Source organism: Echinops telfairi, unplaced genomic scaffold, assembly GCF_000313985.2.
Source record: "Echinops telfairi isolate 266 unplaced genomic scaffold, ASM31398v2 ScPeMD7_7469;HRSCAF=8507_0, whole genome shotgun sequence".
Taxonomy (NCBI): Eukaryota; Metazoa; Chordata; class Mammalia; order Afrosoricida; family Tenrecidae; genus Echinops; species Echinops telfairi.
The window spans coordinates 57,548,128-57,569,571 of NW_022111372.1; the positions used below are offsets into that span (position 1 = coordinate 57,548,128).

A 21,444-nucleotide genomic window follows, 5' to 3' on the forward strand; every position below is an offset into this window, starting at 1 on the left:
CCATGTCTCTATATCTCTGATCAAATGAGTAAGTGGGGGTATGCCAACAAGATGTGTGTCAGTTTCATTACCACCTCCCATCCTACTTCTCACGCCGCACCCCCACCCCTACCCCTGTTGGCTATAAAGATGAGCCACCTTTGAAGCAGCGGCAGCGAGGGAAACCCTGAGGACCTTGGAAAAGTACATACAGGATCCCTGAAGTGGCGGAGGCTGCTGAAACCAGATGCACCAGACTGTGGCACAGAGACTCAGAGGATCAGGGCAGAGATAATGGAGCCTGAGGCTAGAGAACTGTGGGATAGAGTGGCAGGCTGCCTGGCCTATGGAGGTAAAAGCCAAGGGACCATGTGGCTGGGAGGCTGAGAACTGGAGAGAGAGAGAAAGAGAGAGAGAGAGAGACAGACACTGACTGACTGACTTAGCTGCTGGCTGAGGAGACCACTCTATCCTTACACTTTGCTGATGCCGATTTGTTGCAACTTCCTATGAACTTCCCTACTCGATCCTTTAAATGGCGAGTGTATGTCTGTGAATTCTGTGTGCCCATTGCAAGGAATCATCAAACCCAGTCTAGATGTGGAGAGGCGTAGTAGTAGCAGTTGGTGTTAGAATAGGTGAAGAAGGATGCAGTGTAGAAACATATCTGACCCGTCTCAGGGCAATGGGGAAGCCAGATTCCAGCAGTACCATTGATCGCAGGTTCCAAAGGCTGTGGATGTTCACAGAAACAGATGGCCACGTCTCTCTGCCTTGGGGCAGGAACTAAGCGCACCTTGCTAACTTTTCGGTAAAACCACCAGGGCTCCTGAATTGTGCTTTAGCTTAGCTTATTTAATATCTAAGTAACATAGTCATGAGGTTATGTTTGACTAAAAACCCAAGAAGCTTCTGGTAGTATTGTTACACATGCATTGTTCTAAGCACTTAAAAAATTAGCTCTTTAAAATAGCCCAATGAGATATTATTATTTCTATTTTAGGTTACAGATTACTATAGTGTAATTTAAATTTTGTTTTAAAAGGTTAGGAACTACATTATGTGGTACACATATACCATTGTAGGACCGCTATGAGTTAGAACTGACCCCATGGCCACAGATTTGCTTATTTTCTTTGGTAGATACAGCAATATACATTAATTTAAAAGACTCAAACATCTTTGTCCAAATGACAGTGGTCGCTATTTCCAGATTCATATGAGTTTCCTTTCCCATCCACCTAATTTTTAAGGTCAATAAATATATGTATCAGTTCACAATAAGGCATTAAAAAATGTATATGAAGCCAATTCATATTATTCACGTGGAAACATTTTCTTCACTTTATAAAAGAACCACAGGAAATGATTCAGTTGCTTAAGAAAGCTAGGGTAATTAGATGAAAATACGTTCATGCCACCGAGCCAAGGACGAATCACAGCAACACTGTAGGACAGAGGCTGATGCTCTTGTGGGTTCCAATACTGCAACCATGCTCAGAAGTAGAAAGTCTCATCATTTTTCTCACTCAGAGCAGTTGGTGGTTTCAAACTTCTGACTTTGTGGTTAACAGCCCAAGCTGTCACTCACGATACCACCAGTTGCCAATACAATTGTGTAACTGATTATCAATTATATATGCTTTGTTAGTTCCAAAGACATAAAAGGAACTAAATTTTATATTGCACTACTTGCAATATAAAATGTTTACTTTTTTTTTTAACCCTACAATGTATTAGAAATTGGATCTTTCACAAATCACCTAACCTCTAAGCCTTGGTTTTCTCATCAATAAAAGGGTAGAAATAATACCTTCCTCAAAAGGTCAAGTACAAAATATTCCAACTTGCAATAACCAGTTCAAAAACTACAAATATTCTAACTGCTTAGTCAACTTCTGTAAGTTATATGGCCACTACTTACCGACAAGATAATTCTCCATCCATAGCATCATGTTCATCCGTACTGGTATATGTCAATCTTCCTCCTACTACTGTCCCAACTAAGTACACCAGCCAAGCAAGACGTCCTAATAATAGATAATAAGAAACAAAAAAGTTTATTAAGTGTTGACAGAAGGTTTATTTTCAGGAAATTCCAAAATTAGTAAAATAATGTGTTTTTTGAAACAATTAATGAACTATTGTGAATTCAGTTCTTCTGTCACTCGGTGGAATTTAAATGAATTAAGCCAGTATTTCCGTAGAAATTGGCTTTAGCAACTAGGTATGTGACCTGTTGTTATTTAACCTCTTCAAGTCTGAGGATTTCCATTTGAACACAGTAAAATCTACCATGAAGTTATTGCTAAAATAAGGTTTGAGAAAGAGCCACCAAAGATGATGTCTAGAACCAGGGCTGTGATTCGGGCAGGAGTGCCCCTCCAGTGATCAACACCACTGCTTAATGGTAAAGGTCACTGTAGTATGAGTCCGGTTATTTAAAAATCACTTCTGCTTGAAATATTAAGGGATACTTATTTTTATGGATTTTTAAAAATCAAAGATCTACACTGGAGTTGACACTGTTTGACAGTTAAATTAACTTCGTGGCCAATAACAGAAACGGCTCAAGAGGCACAAACGGTGACTCCGATAGTTTTCACAAATTCAATTTTAGGGCAACCAAAATTGACAAATACAGAAATGCAGTTTCTGTTAAAATAAATCATTAACTGAAAGATGGGTGGTTTGAGAGAAAGATGTGAAATGTGATCCTGCTTCTGTCAAAGCCTTTGAAACCCTCTAGGCTGATTCTACTCTGTCCTATAGTGTTTGCGATGATTCCGAACCAACTCGACAGCAGCAGCTTTTATGGATAATTAACATGTCAATTATTTGCTAAAAAGAAATTGTGTGCTATATTCAGGGATTAATTTTTCAAAAATAGCATGGTACTTCATAACAATCAACCAATCAATCAAAAATAATCAATCTGAATTAAGAAATCTTTTCAAATAAATTTACCTCTTTTTACACAGTATTACATAAAGACTGTTTTTAATAAGGTGTTAAAAAGGAAGTTTTGAATGAGGTTGTTCGTGCTTATTTGAAGAACTGGTAGTACGGTTGGGTCCCATCGAGTCAGTTCTGACTCACTGCGAACTCACGCAAAACAGAACTAAACACTGCACCATCAGCCACTCTGGCAATCCATCTCTGAGCGTTTTCCACTTTTTCACTGAGCCTTGACTTACCAAGCTAGGTATAGTTCTCGAGGTACAAGGTGGTGCGGGCAAGTCTCACTATGCACACTCTAAGGAGCATTATGGCTGTACCTCTTAACACAGAGTTGTTCACTCCTCTGGGCATCCAGGGTATAATTGACATTCTTCACCAAGATAACTCAAATTCATGGATTCTTCTGTGGTCTTCCTTATCCATTGTCCAGTTTTCGCCCGCAAATAAAGCAATTTAAAACACTAGGGCTGTGGTCAGGAGGACTTTAGTCTTCAAAGTAACACTTTGGCTCTTCAATACTTTAAAGAGCTGATCTTCCCAATGCAATGTGTAATTTAGTTGACCCAAGTAAAACGAAATAATTAACAACTTCAATCTTTTCTGTGCTTATCATAATGCTGCTTATTGTGAGGATTTGGGGCCCAGTTGTGAGGATTTTTGTTTTCTTGACATTGAAATGTGATTCCTACTGAAGGCTGTAGTCTTTGATCATCATGTCTTTGTGCTTCAAGTCCTCTCTGGTTTCAGCAAGCAGGATAAGTTTCTGCACTGACAGCTAATGAGTCTTCTGCAATCCTGCTACCGTGTTCTTCTCATTGCCATGTTTCACATATTACAGTGATACCTCCAGTTGCTGAACTCAACTTGTTGCAAAGTCATGTTCAAACGCTACAAAGTTCTAGAACTGAACATAGTTTTCCCATAAGAAATAATGGAAAGCCAAATAATTGCTTCTGAGGCCCCAAAATTACACTTATATATTCATTTGTCCAGGACTTTAACACAAAGTTAACAGCCCTAGGATATAGAAATACCCCGAAAACATATAAACACAATAACTACAATACAGTAGATATCAAAACACAATAAATAAAATTATGACATTTTACACAAATAAAGTACCCAAAAGAGCACAATGACAAATGTTTTAACACACTAAAACGAGCACTATATGTTGTCTGAGCTAGAGCGGTGCTTAGGCTGAAACCATCACCCCTTTGTGTCTGAGGTGAGATGTAAGGCGTGACTCACTCTCTGCCTGTACAGGTTTTTCCAACTCGGATTTTCGCTGTGACTATCAGCAGAGTTATGAACACCGAGCAGATATTTTTCAAACTCTGCTGTTCCAGTAGTAGAAAATTTATGTTTGGAGCCGTGGAAAACCGAGGTACCCCTCAGCATATAGATTGATAGAGAAGATTTAACCCATTGCTATTGAATTGATTCTGAATTAAGAACACACAGAACTGCTCCTTAGGGTGTCATGGACTGTGAAACTTTACAGGTGCAGACAGCCTCATCTCCTATAGAGAGGTTGTGGGTCTGAATTGCTGAACTTGGGCTTGGTAGCCCAATGCCTAAACTACTGTGTCACCAAGGTTCCTTAGAAGAGTTAGGAAGGATAAACAAATGTAGAACACTCTTTCTATTTTCATGTGGATAGTAACAGTCATCATTATACAACTAGTCGTACTTTCTAGAGAGGCCTCAGAAAATATTGTGTAACAGAATTTACTCATATGTTTTATAGTTCGCTTGATTCGTTTTGAGCTCATTTCTACATGTGGTATGAGGTAGAAGTTCACATTCAATCCTTTGCCCATGGCTATCCAGGTGGCACAGCACCATTTGTTAAAAAGCCTAGTTGCTTCCCTGACTTGTCTTGGCATCCTTTATAAAATTCACCGACTCCAACAATAACAGCAGCAACCGAGAAACCACTTGAAAATAGGCAAAGGATCTGAATAAACATTTCTGTAAAGATGACCTAGAAATGGCTAATAGGCACATAAAAGTTCAAAGTCATTATTCATGAAGGAAATAGAAATTAAAACCAGAGTGAGATCTTTGATAGGGGCTGGGTTAGACCTATACAATAATTAGGATTACCTTCTTAACAATGTTAATTTTTCTAACCCATGACCATGGTTGTCTTTCCATGTATTTAGATCTTTAATTTCTTTCAAGAATATTTTATAATTTCAGAGTATAAGTCTTACACTTTTTTCATTGAGTTGATACTTATGTATTTTAAATGTTATTGTAAATTTATATTCTCACTTTCATTTTCAGATCGTTCATTGCTGGTATGCAGAAATACTGAAACTATATTAATTTGATATCCTACAATTTTGCTAATTTTTTAATGAATTCTAATAACTGTTTGTGATCTGCCACTTTTTCTTTCTCTTACATATTTTAACACCTCTCACTACTTACTGCTTATTAATCTAGACTTGCTATATATACATACTATTCCAATATAGTATAAACTAGGAAGAAAGACTTGACAACCTGTTTCTGAGGAAAACCATCCAGTGATAGCCTTATAAACAGCATCGGTGCATTGTCTGACGCAGTGTCAGGAGATGAGGCCCTCAAGTAGGAAGGCATTTAAAATCAGGCTGGGGAAGAGCTTCCCCCTTGATGTCAAGTCAACCTTAATGCTGTGAATGGGACAGAGCTTTCATTTGCTGATGAAACACACCCTTATAAGAAACGGCTGAAAACACATGGAATGTACGAAGTCTCAATGTAAGAAAATGGGGAGTTGTGAAAAATGAAATGGAATACACAGAGATCAATATGCTAGGCCATCAGGGAACTTAAATGGATTGGGATTGGTCATTTTGAATCAGACAAAGAAAAGTATTTCAAGGTCCACCCGGAAGTATGATGCTGTCAGTGATAGGATAATAACCACATGTCTACAAGGGAGATTAATTAATACAAGCATCATTCAAATATTAAGGCCAAAGATGAAGAAAATGAAGATTTTTTACTAACCCCTGCAGTCTGAAATTGATCAAACATGCAATCAAGATGCATTCATAATTACTGGTAACTGAAATGTTAAAGTTAGAAACGAAGAATCAAGAGTTGGAAAATATGCCCTTGTTGATAGAAACAACACTAGAAATTACTTAATCAAACTTTGCAAGATCAATGACTCATTCATTGCAAATACTTTTCCCAACAACATAGTTACTATACATCTGGACCTTGCCAGATGGAACACACACGAGTCAACAGCCGTGACCATGTCGCCCAACTACACCAATTCCTCCTGTAGTCACACCTACTGGATAAGGATCGCCACTAATCCTGTAGTACCTCAGCATATATAAACAGCAGCTAACACTAGTCAAACCTGCCCTCAACTGCGCTTCATGACAGAGAACTATGCAAACACTCATTCTCTACCACAGTCGCCAAGAGATAGGTTGTGGCTGCCTAGAATACACCAACATGCAACCAATTAAATTAAAACATACTACCACCACAAACTGAATCAATGGAAGGCTGCACTAGTGAGGCGGATGACAAATTTCTCAACACTAACGTGCTAGAGAAACAATCAGGAAAAAGAAATAAAAATTTCTAAGTCTAAGATTTATGTGGGATACAATCAAGAGGAACAAACTACATGTGACCAGAATTCCAGAATCAGGAAGACACAACAAAAAATAGAGAAACTGCAAAAATGGTGTGTGTTAGTCCGGGTTAACTAGAGAAACAAATCCAGGGAGACATTCCTATGTGTATAAGAGCTTTATATAAAAGAGCAATTGTACATTAAGAAAACATCCCAGCCCAGTCCAGATCAAGTTCATAAGTCCAATATTAGCCCATATGTCCAACACCAGTCTGTAAATTCCTCTTCAGACTCAACACAACACATGCAATGACGTCGGATGCAGGAAGATCACAGGCCAGTGGGTGAAATGTCTTGTGGATGCAATGGTGGTAGAAGCATCTTAGCGCTGGCATAGGTCTCCATGTGGCTCCTCCAGCTCCAGGGCTGTGGCTCCATCACCAGTGTAGCTCTATGTGGCTTGTCAACAGGAAAGTCTCACAAGGAGTCTGTGTGTCCTGCCTCCAGCGAGCTATTTATCTCCTTAGCACCTCCAAATGAGGTTATCAAGCTGTGGCCTGATTGACAGGCTAAACTCCACCCCTTTACTTTTAAGAGTCTCAAGTTGACAAGAGATTAAGTACTTACCACATGGTGTTATAAGAAAGCATCCCTAACATCATGTAAGGTAAGGCAGGCATTCAAACTGAACAAACCCTACATGGGATAGAACCTAAAGAAATGTCCAAGATATATAACCAAAATTTCCAAATTTAGACAAAAGGAAAATATACTGACAGCAGTTTGGGAAACCAAATGGTATCTAACAAAGGAGAAACAATAAGACTAAGTTCTCATTTCTCAGCAAAAAAAGATGTTGGCAAGAGGCAATGGAATAACATGTATAAAAATCTGAAAGAAAAATTGTCAACCAAGAATCATATATCCAAATGATGGCAAGATAGCAAAATTATAACATTTCTAGACAAACAAAAATTAAAGGAATTTGTAAAAACAAGACCTTACAAGAAATACTCAAGGGAGTTCTTCGGACAGAGAATCAACAATGGCAGACAACAACCTGAAATAAGTGTGCATGTCAATACCAACCAGAAGTCAACCAAGATACAGAAGTATCCAAAGTAAAACAAACAAACAAACAGGATTGAATATAACTAGAAATATGAATTCATCCTCAATATAATTATACAGCAAAAAAAGGTAGTAGCATAGTTACAGAAACTTCCAAATAGAGGATGTCAAGTAGCTAGCAAGAATTTGGTTAAGGAGAAAGACAGTATTCAATGAGAGAGGTTAGCAAAGAATGATTGAGGCAAGAGAGGGCTTAGGGGAAAGTAAAGAGTTACCTTGCAAAAGGTAAATATATTTCTACACACAATCCTGCAGGAACAGTGACCCATGAGTAGATAATTCTATGGACATGGGATCTAAGCAGATGCGGGAGAAAGCGAATGCACACACACACACACACATACATCTCTGGATCTATTTTACTGCAACTACAAATAAATCAAAGAGAAGTGGTGAAGCATACAAGGGGAAGTTATGAACATTCTAAGCTATAATCAGGTAATTTGGGGGAATGAGTCACAGGACCTGGGGACTCCAGTCTGTAGTTTCAGGGGACATAGCAAAGTCCAATGGTATAACATAGTCCACAAATTCTGTGTCTTACTTTAGTGAATAGGAACTGGGGTCTTGAAAGCTCATGAGTCACCATTTAAGGAGCAACTACTGGTCTCTCCCTGCTGGGAAGAAAGAAAACTGATGAAAATCAAAACTACATGGAAATATATAGTTCAAGGGCCTAATAGACCAGGTGAACACAGAGACTAGAGGATCCAGATGATGCCTAAGTACTACCACTATTCTGAGTGGGACCACATTGGAAGGGCCTGGGTACAGTTGGGAAAAAATGTGGAACAAAACTGAAAATTACGAAGAAGACCAGGTTTTCTGGTTGGACAGAAACCGTTAGAATCCTCAAAACTATTGTCATTGGGTCATCTGCAACTGAATTCACCCTTGTTGTTCAATTTTTAGCCAAGTAACAGATAGGTCTACAAAATGAATAATTACACTACTGATATAAACACACTTTGAAATAGTGAAGCATTTGGGAAGACATTTACCTGAAGATAAGTTAAAAAGAGTTAGGAAGGGAGGACGAATGGAGGCGGAAACGTAAGAAGGTGGAATGGGTGATGTTACTTACAGTCAGAGTACTGCAATGAATGAGAAGAAACAATGTAGGAACCAGTCAATGTAAGACCGATGGTCTGTAAACCTTCACCCATTTTACAATAAAACAATAAAAACCAAACTTCAATACCATTAAAGTAAAGACCAAAATAGATGTCAGAACAGACTCTGAAACTTGCACTTGCTCTTGAACACTGAATAGGTAGAGCAATTGAGAAAAATGATAAAAACAGCTTAACAAAAATTTCAAAAGCTGGCTCAAGAAAACAAAGTAATGTACTGAAAGGTACAAAGAGCTAGAGTAGATAACCAAAAGGGAAGAAAATGCTTGATTTTCTCGAAATGAAAGAACTGAGGAAAAAAGTTTCTAATTATAATATTGAAGTATACTGTCAGAGAAATGTTCAATGACATCAGAAGCATCAAGAGAAAATTAAAGGAATGAAGAAAGTCACTTTACCAAAAACAATTGGTTGACGTCCAACCATATCAGGAGACAGTATATACTCAGTAACTGATTTTATTTCAGGAAGAAATCCAAGCTATACTGAAGGCACTGGCTGAAAACAAGGTATAGACAAAACACTAATTGAGATGTTTTCACAAACAATTGATATGCTGGAAGGAACCACTCACCTATGTCAAGAATATATGAAAAACAAAAAAAAACCCAGCAAGACCGGAGACGAGAAGAGATTCATCTCTGTACCCATTCCAGTGGAAGCTGATCCAACAAAACGCAGAAATAATTGAACAATATCATTAATATCATACACTAGTAAATGATGCTGATGATAATTAAAAAAATGGTTGCGGCAGAACATCAACAGGGAAGTTCCATAAATTCAAGTTGGATTCAGAAAAGAAATGGACATGGGCAATGTCAGCTGGATCGTGGCTGAAAGCAAGGAATTCCAGAGGCACGTTTACCAGGGTTTTAGTGACTACGCACAGGCATTTGACTCTGTAGATCAGAACAAGGTATGAGTTAGCACCGAAGAGAATGGGAAGAATGTAACACTTAATTGTCCTCAAGTGAACACATACATAATCCAAGAGGCAGTCCCTCGGTTAGAACAAGGGAACACTGCAAGGCTTACAATCACGAAGGGTCTGCTCAGGGTTGTATCTTTTTACCATGCTTATTCAATTTGTATGCTAAACAAATCATCTCAGAAGCAAAATTATATGAAGAAGGCAGGCACCAGGATTGGAGGAAAATGACCTAACAGCCTGTGATATGCAGATGACAAAATCTTGATTGCTGAAAGTAGAGGACTTTACAGCACTGACTGATGAGGATCAAGAACTGCAGGCTCTCGGTAAGGATTGTACCTCAAAATAAAATTCCTCATAAGTGAGCAAATCAGTTGTGTAAAACAGGAAAGATTGCAGTTGCCAAGGATTTCATTTCACTCACATCCACAATCAACACTTGTGAAGCAGCAGTCAAGAAATCAAAGAAGGTATTGCAGTGGGCTAATCTCATCTGCGGCACAAGACTCTTTAAGGTGTTCAAAAGCAAAGACTAAGCTACGCCTGACCCCAACCAAAGCAGTCTCTGAAGAAGTACAGCCAGAACGATCCTTACTAAGGGAGGCTGGCACATTCTCACCTCGTGTACTCTGGAGAAGGACATTATGTTTGGTACAGTAGGGGGTCAACTGGAAAAGAGAAGGACCCTCACTGGACTTCATTCAGTGGTCACAATGACTGCTGACAATGGGGCAGGAAAGGCGGTATTTTCCGTCGCCCGAATCTAGGGTTGTCGTGAACCAGAACCAACTTCTCAGCACCTAGAAACAAGTACTTTTGTCTGTTTTGTTCTCTTCTGAATCTCCAGAGCTTAAAACAAAGCAGTGCCTGGCACATAATAAGTTATCAAAACACAAGGATTACTGAACTAAGAAATATTATATAGAAAAATAAAGCATGCAATAGAGAAAAGCTGACTTTTTAAAATCAGTTTATCAAACTTATCAAAATAAGTACTAATGCTAAAAGTATTTTTATGGCTTCAGTAAAAGCAAACTCTTTTCAAAGTATATTCAATGAAAGATGAGAAATTTCTCAGAATCTTATAAAAGTCATGATTAATAGACTATTCTAATTGTGTGTGGGAATGGACTTCTAATTGCGTGTGGGCATATAACACCTTATACAATAGATGTGAACGTTAAGTACTACAAGCATAATTCTGGTGAATGGGCTGTCATACTTGTAAGAATCACTATTTTAAAAGTATTCTATGATAAATTATTCCTTAACATTAAATATATTATTTAAATGGACACAATTACCTATTTTAAATGTTTTATCAAATTTTATTTTCAGATGCCTGAAAATGTTGCTGTTATTAGTAATAGCAAACATTTATATAGTGCTTGACTAGATATAGGCACTCTTGTAAGCTATTATCTACATTCATTTACTCGTCAGCAACCCCTATTAAAAGTATAGATTTATGATTTAAATCTAGGCCATATAGCACTAGAGTCCATTCTCATATCCTTAGCTATGTTAAACTTCCTCTCAATAGACTGATAAAAGTGAATTCTTATATGATAAGACTTGTCACTTAACTCTGGGCAGACCTTGAGATTCAACAATCTATTAAATATTTAACTCACTGAATACTAATCCAAAGCTGTTCTGTCTCCTGAATCTTGAACACAGGTAAGATGGCACAAGATTTTGGGTGCTTTTTAGGGAATTTCATACTTCTTTTGATTCCCAAAGCACTAATCATAAATAAAACCAAGGAGCCCGGGCGGCACCAGGGTTAAATGTGGGGCTGAGATCGGAAGGTCAGCAGGCCAGCTTATAACCACTATGCCACCTGGGCTCCTCTGGGCTTACAAGTCTTGGTGAAGCACATTTATTTGAAAATAGATGAAAGAATTTACTACACATGTAATTTCTTTGTAGGAGGGTAAATATAAGAGATAATAGTGACATTTACTCTAGGACCATCTATTTCAAATTTTTATTTCAAAGAATGCCATGCAAAGATAGCATACAATGAACTGAGTTTTTTCCTAAAATTACGGTAAACATTAAATGACAATGGATTCATTTAGGAGAAAAAATATGTATCTTTACTCTTCCTTTGTTGTAGAAAGTAATGATTTAAATTCTACCATAAGAGGAACAGAAAAAGAATCATTTCTTAAACCATAGAAACAACAAGTACTGACTGAAAGAATTAGAATTAGGGTTAAAAATGAAACAATGAAATACAAAGGCATTATTATTAAGCTGTCAAATACATTTTTCATATTTAGCTGTATGAGAAGCAATATTTCTCATAAACATTAAATCTTTCCATAAACTTTAATAATTTTAGATTGACAGTCTTCAAAATAATAAATGTTAGAAGTTACTTTGGGTACAGAGTTATATACATAAAGTTTAAAGAACCATGTAAAACCATAAATCTAAATTGCACTTGGTAAAAAAAAGCAAATACATGAGTTTCATATCTATTTCTTTTAAATCTAAATTTATAGTCAGGCTAAATTTCTGTTATATGTTCTCATTTTTTTTCTATTTATCCTGAAACTTTCAGGGCACTTGTTCTAGCAACTGTACAAGCACACATTTTTTCGTTAACAAAATAATTATTGCTGTAATAATCTGTAATTATGGTTTATAACTGTAATAATCCCAAAGAAATCAGTCATTACCATAGATCACAAGTAATCGTTAACTACTGTTAATGACCTATTTCTTAGGGATTATTGTTTTTGTAAACCATGACTATATCACCACATATACAGAAGAGCAAGATAATATAATACAAATGAGATCATAATATAATAATAAACTTATTCTGTAACATTAAAAGCCATTAAGCAACTAAATTAAAGCACACATAACGAGGGCATATAATTTCCTTTGTTCAACACTAACAGAAGTGTATAGTTTGCACAAAAGAAACTGAATACTACTACACATATGAGTACAAACTAATGCCATGCTAGGCATTTTTTGTAATATAAAACAATTACTTTTAAGCAGATCAAGGATCTCTTTAAAAAGCAGACAGATTCCTTCCAACTAACCTTATAACTAGAAGGAAGGATAAAAATATTTATTAAAATTTTTTTATATCCAGGCATTATAGTAAAAACTCTGAAATATAATTTTGCTAAAACTTCATAATTCATTCAAGTGTTAAAAACACTCGAATTTATCTTAATCAATTAAAACTTAAAATGCCTGACATTTTACTCAATAGGCAGCCCTATGTTAATATCAATGTATTATTACTCCATAGTACCTTATACTTATATACCCCTATCTTGGAAAATCAATGCTTCCTTCAATAGCCTTTTAAAGAAAAATAGTTCTTTTGTTTCTAAAACAGAACCTTTTAAATGTTTCACTAGCTCATGACCTTCCTTCTGATCCTGCAAGCAAATATGATTCTACCTTTGGTATATAATAGTCTGTTGATAAATTTTCCAGTTTAATCCATATACATGTATTTCTAAACCCTTGAACTTTAGCATTTATTAGACTATTGCTTCCTGAGAACTGCTTTTTCACTAGACATTTTATCATGATGATTCATCCTTGTTAGGTATATACCTGTAGTTTATGAATTTTAACTGTTGCAGAATTTCCATTATGCATATGTTAAAACTAGCTGCCAGAGAGCAAACTCACTCGTGATGTGTTAGAACAGTGCTCCACAGGCTTCTCAATGGCTGGCATTTCAGATGTGGTTGCCAGGCCTTTCTTCTCAGGCACCTCGAGTAGGACTTGAAACCTTCAACTCTTCAGTTCACAGGCAAGTGCATTAACCATTTCCATCACCCAAAGACGTCACATTTATCATTTGGTCCAGCAATTTCGGTCTTAAAAAGAATCACCCAAGAGACATAAAACTAAAGAACATACAAAAACTCAAACTCACTGCCATCAAGTTGATTCCAACTCATAGCAACCCCGTGACAGAGCAGAACTACCCTGTGAGTTTCCAAACCTGTAACTCTTTACGGGAGTAAAAAGCCCCATCTTTCTCCCATAGAGCAGTTGGTTTGAACAGCTGATCTTGCAGTTAGCAGCCCTATACATAATCACTATGCCACCAGGGCTCTGCCAAAGTGCATACAAAGATGCTTCTATAAATGATCACGTCACCGTAATGTATCATAGCCCCAAACTGGAAGTGTAACCCAAATGTCCATCAACTAGTGAATAAATAAACAATGGTAGTAAGACACACTGTGGAATACTATGCAGCAGTAAGAAAGAAAAGTTATCAATATGCTATTTGAATCTCAAAAACATTATGCTAAGCACACAAAATCAAACACAAAAGATCATTTACTTTTCCTCGTATATGAAAAGTCTAAAAAAGACAACACCATAAGACAGAAATCAGACCAGTAGTTGCCTGGACAATGGGGATCAAAAGGTATGAGAAAATTGCTTAAGTGTAAAATGTTCTCTAACCTTGACTGTAGCTATGGTTACAGGCCTATATATAACTGAACTCATCAAATTGTACATTTGAAAAAATATCAAAGAAAAAGGTATTTGCCCATTTTCATCTGGAGAATGCACAAAAATTACCAAGCTTGACAATAACGTCCTGTAAAACCTATGTAGAAACACCCTCAGGTGGCTGGGAACAAGAAAATTGGTTTAGCCCATGTGAAGAGCAATTTGGTAATATTCATAAAAAGTGAAATATATTTTACCCTTTCAAACCCCACTTCTAGAAATATATCTTAGAGAATTATTTGTCTATAGGTAAAATGACACAGATACTGGTTAATCTGTGCAACAGTAATTTTATTGTGGTAAAATATTTTTAATATACAATTTGCCATTTTAAAGTATACAGCTCAGTGGCATTGATCATATTTACAATGCTGTAAAAATATCACCACCATTTAATGCCAAAATATTACAATACTTCTCAAACAAACTCACTCACTCTACATCCATTAAACATTAACTCCATATTTTTCGCTCTCTTCACCCTCTGGTTTTCTCCAAGTTCTTTTCAGTCTGTATGACTTTGTCTATTTTAAGTATGTCATGTAAGGGGCTAAATGTGGAGGAGTCCTGGCGGCATGGTGAGTTACACATTGGGCTACTAACCAAAGAGTCAGCAGTTCAAAGCCACCAACTGCAAGAGAAAGATGAGATTCCTATTCCAAAAAGACTCTCTGGAACATACTGGGGCAGTTCTATTCTGTCCTATAAGGTCACTATGAAGACTGAAAGCTGGCTGGGATAAAAGTGGAACAAGCAATTTGTCTGTGTCTGACTTATTTAACATTTGCAAGGCTGACCCATATTGTAGCATTCTCTTATGGCTGAATTAATGCTCCATTGTAACTGTTTTTATCTTCTGGCTACTGAGAATAGTGGTGCAGTGAACATCGGAATGGAAGTATCTGGGTCTCTGCTTTCAGTTCCAGAGATGGAATTGCAGAATCATGTGCTTAACTTTTTAAGGAAATGCAAATGCACTCTACAGCAGCTGCACCATTTTACATTCCTACCAGCATCGGATACCACTTTCTCCATATCCTTGCTAACCTAACACTTGATATTTCAGTTTTTGGAAACTGCCACGCTAAGGAAAAATAAAACAGTTGCTGCCCAATCTGTGTGAATTAAGAGAATTGCGCTCCCCGTGGTTTTCGATGTCTGTTCAAGACCATGGCAGCAACAAGGGCTCAGGAATAGGAACTGTGAGGATGACGAATGCAGGACTGGGCAGTGCTTCCTTCTGCTGTGCATAAGGTTGCTATGGGTCAGAACTTACTTCAATGGCCCCTAGCAACAAGATTCCAGTCGTTTTAGGACGAAAGTGTGCCTGACCCAGGCCATGGTATTTTCATATGCATGTGAAAGCTGGACAATGAATAAGGAAGATGGAGAGTCATCAACACATTTGAATTATGGAATTGGTGAAGAATATTGGCAGTATTCTGGACTGCCTAAAGAACAAACACAACTGTCTAGGAAGAAGTATAGGTAGAATGCTCCTGAGAAGAAAGGGTGGCAAAACTTTTCCTGACATACTTAGGACATGCTGTCAGAAGGGACCAGTCTCAAGATGGGCACCATGCTTGGCAAAGTACCAATGTTATGGCACCTAACAACATTCGTTTGACCATATTGTAAATGGGCTGTTTTGGAGTTGTAAAAGCTAACTACATATTCTAGATATTAAACTCTGATCAGATTATGATGCCCCCAAACATTTCTCCTTCTGTAGAATTCCTGTTCCCTTTTTTGATAATGCCCTTTGATGCACAAAATGTTTAATATTGATAAATCTTTTTGATTTTTGCTCACACTTCTAATGCCACATCAAAGATTCCAGTGACAAACACAAGTTCACAAAGCTTTAATTAGGTTTTCTTCTAAGAGTGTTATCGTTCTGACAGTTACATTCTGTTTCTTATCTACTTTGAGAGTACCCTGGTGGTACTGCCAGGTAAGCATTTGATTGCTCACCACAAGGTCAGCAGTTGAAAACCACCAGCTTCTCCACAGGAAAAAGATCAGACTACCTCCTGCCATAAAGATCTGTCATCTTGAAAACCCAGTATTGTATTGCTTCCCAAACTTATGTGGCCCACTGCCTTGATTTCAGGGGGGTGAAATATTGCTCAGCACCCCCTGGCAATTACAACCTTTTGGACTATAGCCCATAATCCAAGATAAAGTGTAGGGATCTGTCAACATTTTTTGAAAAGTAAAAAGTATTGACATTAATTCATCTAAAATGTTTAGCAGAGTTCAGCAGTGAAGGCACGCCATACTGGACTTCTCCTTGTTGCAAAGTTTTGGATCACTCATGCAATGTCTTCATATTTTTAAGTCTATTGACATTTTCTATTTTTCTTAGGTCTTTTTTTAGATGTGTTTTCAGGAATTTGTCCATTCCATCTAGGTTATCTTTATGCTGGTAGACACGCGGGTCTGGGTATTCTACTATGATCATGCTGATTTCTACCAGGTCACTAGTGATGGCCTCACTTTCATTCCTGAGTCTTCTTCCGTATTTATCAGTCTTGCTAAATAGGTTTGGTGATTGTAGTGATTTGAAAAAAAAATTGTTTGGGTTTCATTGATACCCTCTAACCTCCATTTCATTTGTCTCCACTCTAATCTTTCCTATTCCCTTCCTCTTGCTACTTTTAGGCTTAGATTGCTCTTCATTTCTAAATTCGCCAAGGTATAAAGTGACCAATTAGAGATTTTTTTAACAATGTAGGTGTTTGAAGCTATACATTTCCCTATGGTTACCATCTTCAAGATACACTGTATTTGTTTAAACAGCAGAATAAAAGATTATAAACAATTCAAAAGATCTGTGAATAGTGGAATAGATAAACTGATATGTTAAAACACATGAAGTATAACACTTCTTTGTTTACTGTAAGAACATGTTCAGTACTCATAATTGCTTGTGCGTGCATGCAGACCCTCTGAAAAGGCACACCAAACTATCAGAAGGGTTGCTTGTTGGCATGAAGAATGGGAGGGCAGAGCATAAGCTGAGACAGAACATTAACAATTTCAACAATGCAAATATACTACTACCCCTTCCCCAAAACTAAACCCTATTGCTGCCGTCAAGTTCATGGCAACTCACATAGGCACAAAAATTAGGTAACTTAATTAAAATAAGTGTGAAATGAAAACTAAGAATTTCTGCTCACCAAGACATTAAATGGTATACAGTCAAGTCACAAATTTAAAGATGGTATTTACAACTGAGGCAACTAAAGAATTAGTGTTAAAATATGTAAGAATGCCTATAAGTCAGTACAAGAAAGACAATTCATTGGTGGAGAGGTAGGGAAATGGACAAAAGATATGAGCATACATCTCATAATAATTATATAGCAAGATATGATGAAATAACAATTTATAAATTATCAAGGGCTCATGAGGGAGGGGGGCCCGGGGAGGGAGTGGAAAAGTGAGGACCTAATGCCGGGGGCTTAAGTGGAGAGGAAATCTCTTGAGAATGATGAGGGCAATGAATGTACAAATGCGCTTTATACAATTGATGTATGTATGGATTGTGATAGAGTTGTATGAGCCCCTAATAAAATGATTTTTTTTAAAATTATATAGCTATCAGTCAATAAACATGAAGTAATATTAACCTTCATTAATAATCAAGTAAGTAAAAATTAAAATATTCAGTAAAAGTAAAAATTAAAATATCACCCTAATTAGGTCAGTAAACGTTTAAGTTTAATGATAGACTGTTGGAAAGGATGTATCAGGGTTCAACAAACTGCAGCCTGTGAGCCAGCCACCTGTTTTGCAAGTAAAGTTTTATTGGAATATCCAAAAAATACAAACTCACTGTCATTGAGTCAATTCCGACTCACAGTGACCCTACAGGACAGGGTAGAACTGCCCCTGTGCTGTTCTGAGGCTGTAGTTTATTTACTGGAGTAGAAAGCCTCATCTTCCTCCTTCAGAGCTGCTAGTGGTTTGGAACTACTGATTTTTCAGTTAGCTGCCCAACATGTAACCACAACGCAACACATATTCCTTTACATATGGTCTATGAGCTGTTTTCTATTTCAGTTGGTAAGCCAGAGTGTATATATTCAATCAGCCTGGAACATTTACTATTTAGTACCTTAAAAATATATAGTTTGCATTATCTACTAAAGTTGAATGTGTACAGACTATATTCAACAATCTTTACAGAGGTGTTGGATGTAATAGCAAAATACATAGGAGACAAATGAAAACAGAAGAACCATACCCAATGACAAGAGAATGCATAAATATGTAAGTGCTACAAAAAGTTTGTGGGAATACGTATTTGAAAGATAATGAAAAATTTCCACCAACTATTTGCAGTTTTCTCATACATGACAGTGAAAATGAGTGAGCTACACCTATATGCATCAAAATGAACACTCTGAAATGTAACACTGATAAAATAAAGCAAATTGTAGAAGAATAAACACAGTATGATTCCATTTGTATGGCGTTCAGCAATATAGGAAACCACATATAAAAACGCTAACAACATACACACACACACACACACACACAGTGAAACTATGAGGAAAAGGCAGACAATTCAAGTCTGTAGTGAGCCTTCTGCTAGTATGGGAGTTATTGTATTTGGAAAGAGGGGAGTGCCAAATCTATCGATACTGATCTATTCTTTAATCTAGTGTTTCTTGCTATTATTTTCTAAGTCACATTATATGTAAGTATTCCTTTAATATGTATTTTATATGTAATAATTTTCAAAATTCTACTAAAAAAGATCTTCAAAAGACCAAACACCTCAACACATGCTACTCTCCCTCGCTGACTTGATAGAGATGCAGTATGAGCGCGCCGGAGAGCCACCACCACCACCACAGTCAGTCAGTGTCCTCACAGCAGTTCCTGTGACTCGGTGATTAACAAAGGGATCGGGGGATAAAAGGCACTGCAAGAAAATGTTATGCACATCTAAGAGATAATCATTTAAAGAACTAAAAACAGTTAAAATAGGAAATACTATAATTGGAAGTAAACCTGATTGTCATCCTTTACCAAACTCACTTAGTAAAATAAGAAAACCATATATATAGGAAACAAATATTCTGGAAATATAGTTAAATTGCTTCCTTTTAGAATTTCATAAAGCTAGTTCCATTCTCATAATCCATCTCAAGAAGAAAAGTCTAAATAGTGTAGCTAATTACTTTCATTCCCTGTTATCTTAGTTTTAAAGGGATACACACACACACACACAAATGACCTCCTCCTTCAGTAAGTGTTAAAGAAAAATCTCAGGAAATAAAGACTAAAAGACTTTATTGGTGAAATAATACACCAATGCACAACTATGATGAGGTCTTACCAAATTTTAACTGGGCTGAAACTTGGCTCTGGATTTCTGAGCGGTGACAGCACAGTAGGCTGCCTCTTCATTTCACTGCCAGCGAGGAATGATGACTCAGCGCAACCCTACAGAATGGAAAACACCTGCCACGGTGGGTTCCTGAGGCGGTAACTTTTGGCGGGATAGAAAGCCTCATCCTTCTTCCCTGGTTTCGAATTACTGACATTGCAGTTAACAAATCTACGCAAGATTTTCGTGATACCAATTTCAGAAAGAAATCTTTCCTGGAAATCTTAAAAAAGGAAAACCCAAACATTAACTATCAAAAAAAACCCAACAACACAGGTTAAAAAAATCAATGGCTTCCTGGGGCCCAAGAGTTGAGGGCAATACATAAAAATGATCTGTGAAAAGAGTATTAAATGAAGTGATTAAATGTCCCTACTTAATATTTATACAATAGTCATGTAAAATATACTGACCTTCTTGAATTGCCCTGTCCACAGTTACTCCAGAAGCTGAATGTATGAGTTTTTGGTAATTCTGTGCATCCTGGTCAAATAACTGTACCAGAAGAGTGCAAGTCTTGTCGTATTCGCATCGACTGACAGTGCACAATTGCTCCAGCTGCTGAAACACAGTAGCGGAATCATCCAGTGGATCATCTAAATGATCTCTACAAATACATTGAAAAAAAGTTTATAAATGGCATTATAATATGCTCTATGTCTACAACCAAAAATATCATTTACTTATGTTAAATAAAGATTCTACAGCGGATAAACAACTCACAGACTAATGACTCAGAAAGAAATAGATGAAAGTGTCCGTGTTTGAAGAAAAGAACTCTGGTGGTTCCACGGTTAAGCGCTCAGCCACTAACATAAAGGCTGACCCTTCAAGCTCCCGAGCCTAACTCTGCTGTGGCCTGTTTCTGTCCAGATTACTGCACTGGGACACTACGGGGCAGTTCTTCTTTGTTCCATAGGTGGGCTATGAGTCACAATCAACTTCACCCTAATGGGTTTTTTTGTACATTTGAAGACAACATGATTTTAAAAGAAAATAACAACAAACGAACACACACACTATCATCAAGTCCATTTCAAATCATAGCGACCAGAGGACTGACAAGAACTATTCTAGTTCCTGAGACCACAGCTTCATCTTTCTCCCACACAACAGCTAGCGGATTTGAACCACTGACCTTGTGGTTAGCATCCCAATGCCTAACCCACAGCACCTACTAGAACAACAGGTGGGACTAGTAAAGTCACAGAACACAAGGTCAATATAGGAGCCAATTGTTTTTTATCTATCTCAGTAAACAACTGATAATTTTTTTAAAGTATCATACAAAAGTACCCCAAAAACCCAAAATGCTAATTAAATCTAAGTAAATGTAAGAAAGAGGTGAATGCTAAAATTTAACAACAGTGCAATCCCATGCTTATTCTAAAATTTCATTACGAAAGCAAAGGAACTAGAATAGCCCAAACCATTTTGAAAGAGGAAAACCAAGATCAAGGATTCAGATGATCAGCCTTCAAACTTACTATATAGCCACACTCATTAGGAAAGGGTACTGGTAGAACAGTAGACCCAGAAATTAATGGGAGTTGAGAGTCCAGAAAGAGAGCCACACATATTTCAGTCGATTAATTTTTAACACAGATGTAAAGTCAATTTAATGGAGAAAAAGGTTAGTCTTTTCAAGAAATTATGCTGAAATAGATATGCATATGCAACCACTGAACCTCAGTCACATAAAAAATTAACTTGAAATACTTCATAGACCTAAATATGAACCCTGAAACTAAAAAGCTTCTAGTAGAAAACAAAATAAAATCTTTGT

The 21,444-nt window shown here is 37.0% G+C and overlaps 1 protein-coding gene across 1 annotated transcript in view; it reads right to left on the reverse strand.

Annotated features, from left to right (window-relative positions):
- Window positions 1–21,444, reverse strand: part of RANBP17 (RAN binding protein 17) — a 403,303-nt gene that overhangs the window by 336,286 nt on the left and 45,573 nt on the right. The window contains exons 11-12 of the mRNA XM_004697128.2: window positions 20,072–20,265; window positions 1,904–2,009 (exon numbers count right to left, since the gene is read on the reverse strand). Of these exons, the coding sequence (XP_004697185.2) occupies window positions 1,904–2,009; window positions 20,072–20,265 (300 nt within the window). The remainder of the gene's footprint in view (window positions 1–1,903; window positions 2,010–20,071; window positions 20,266–21,444) is intronic.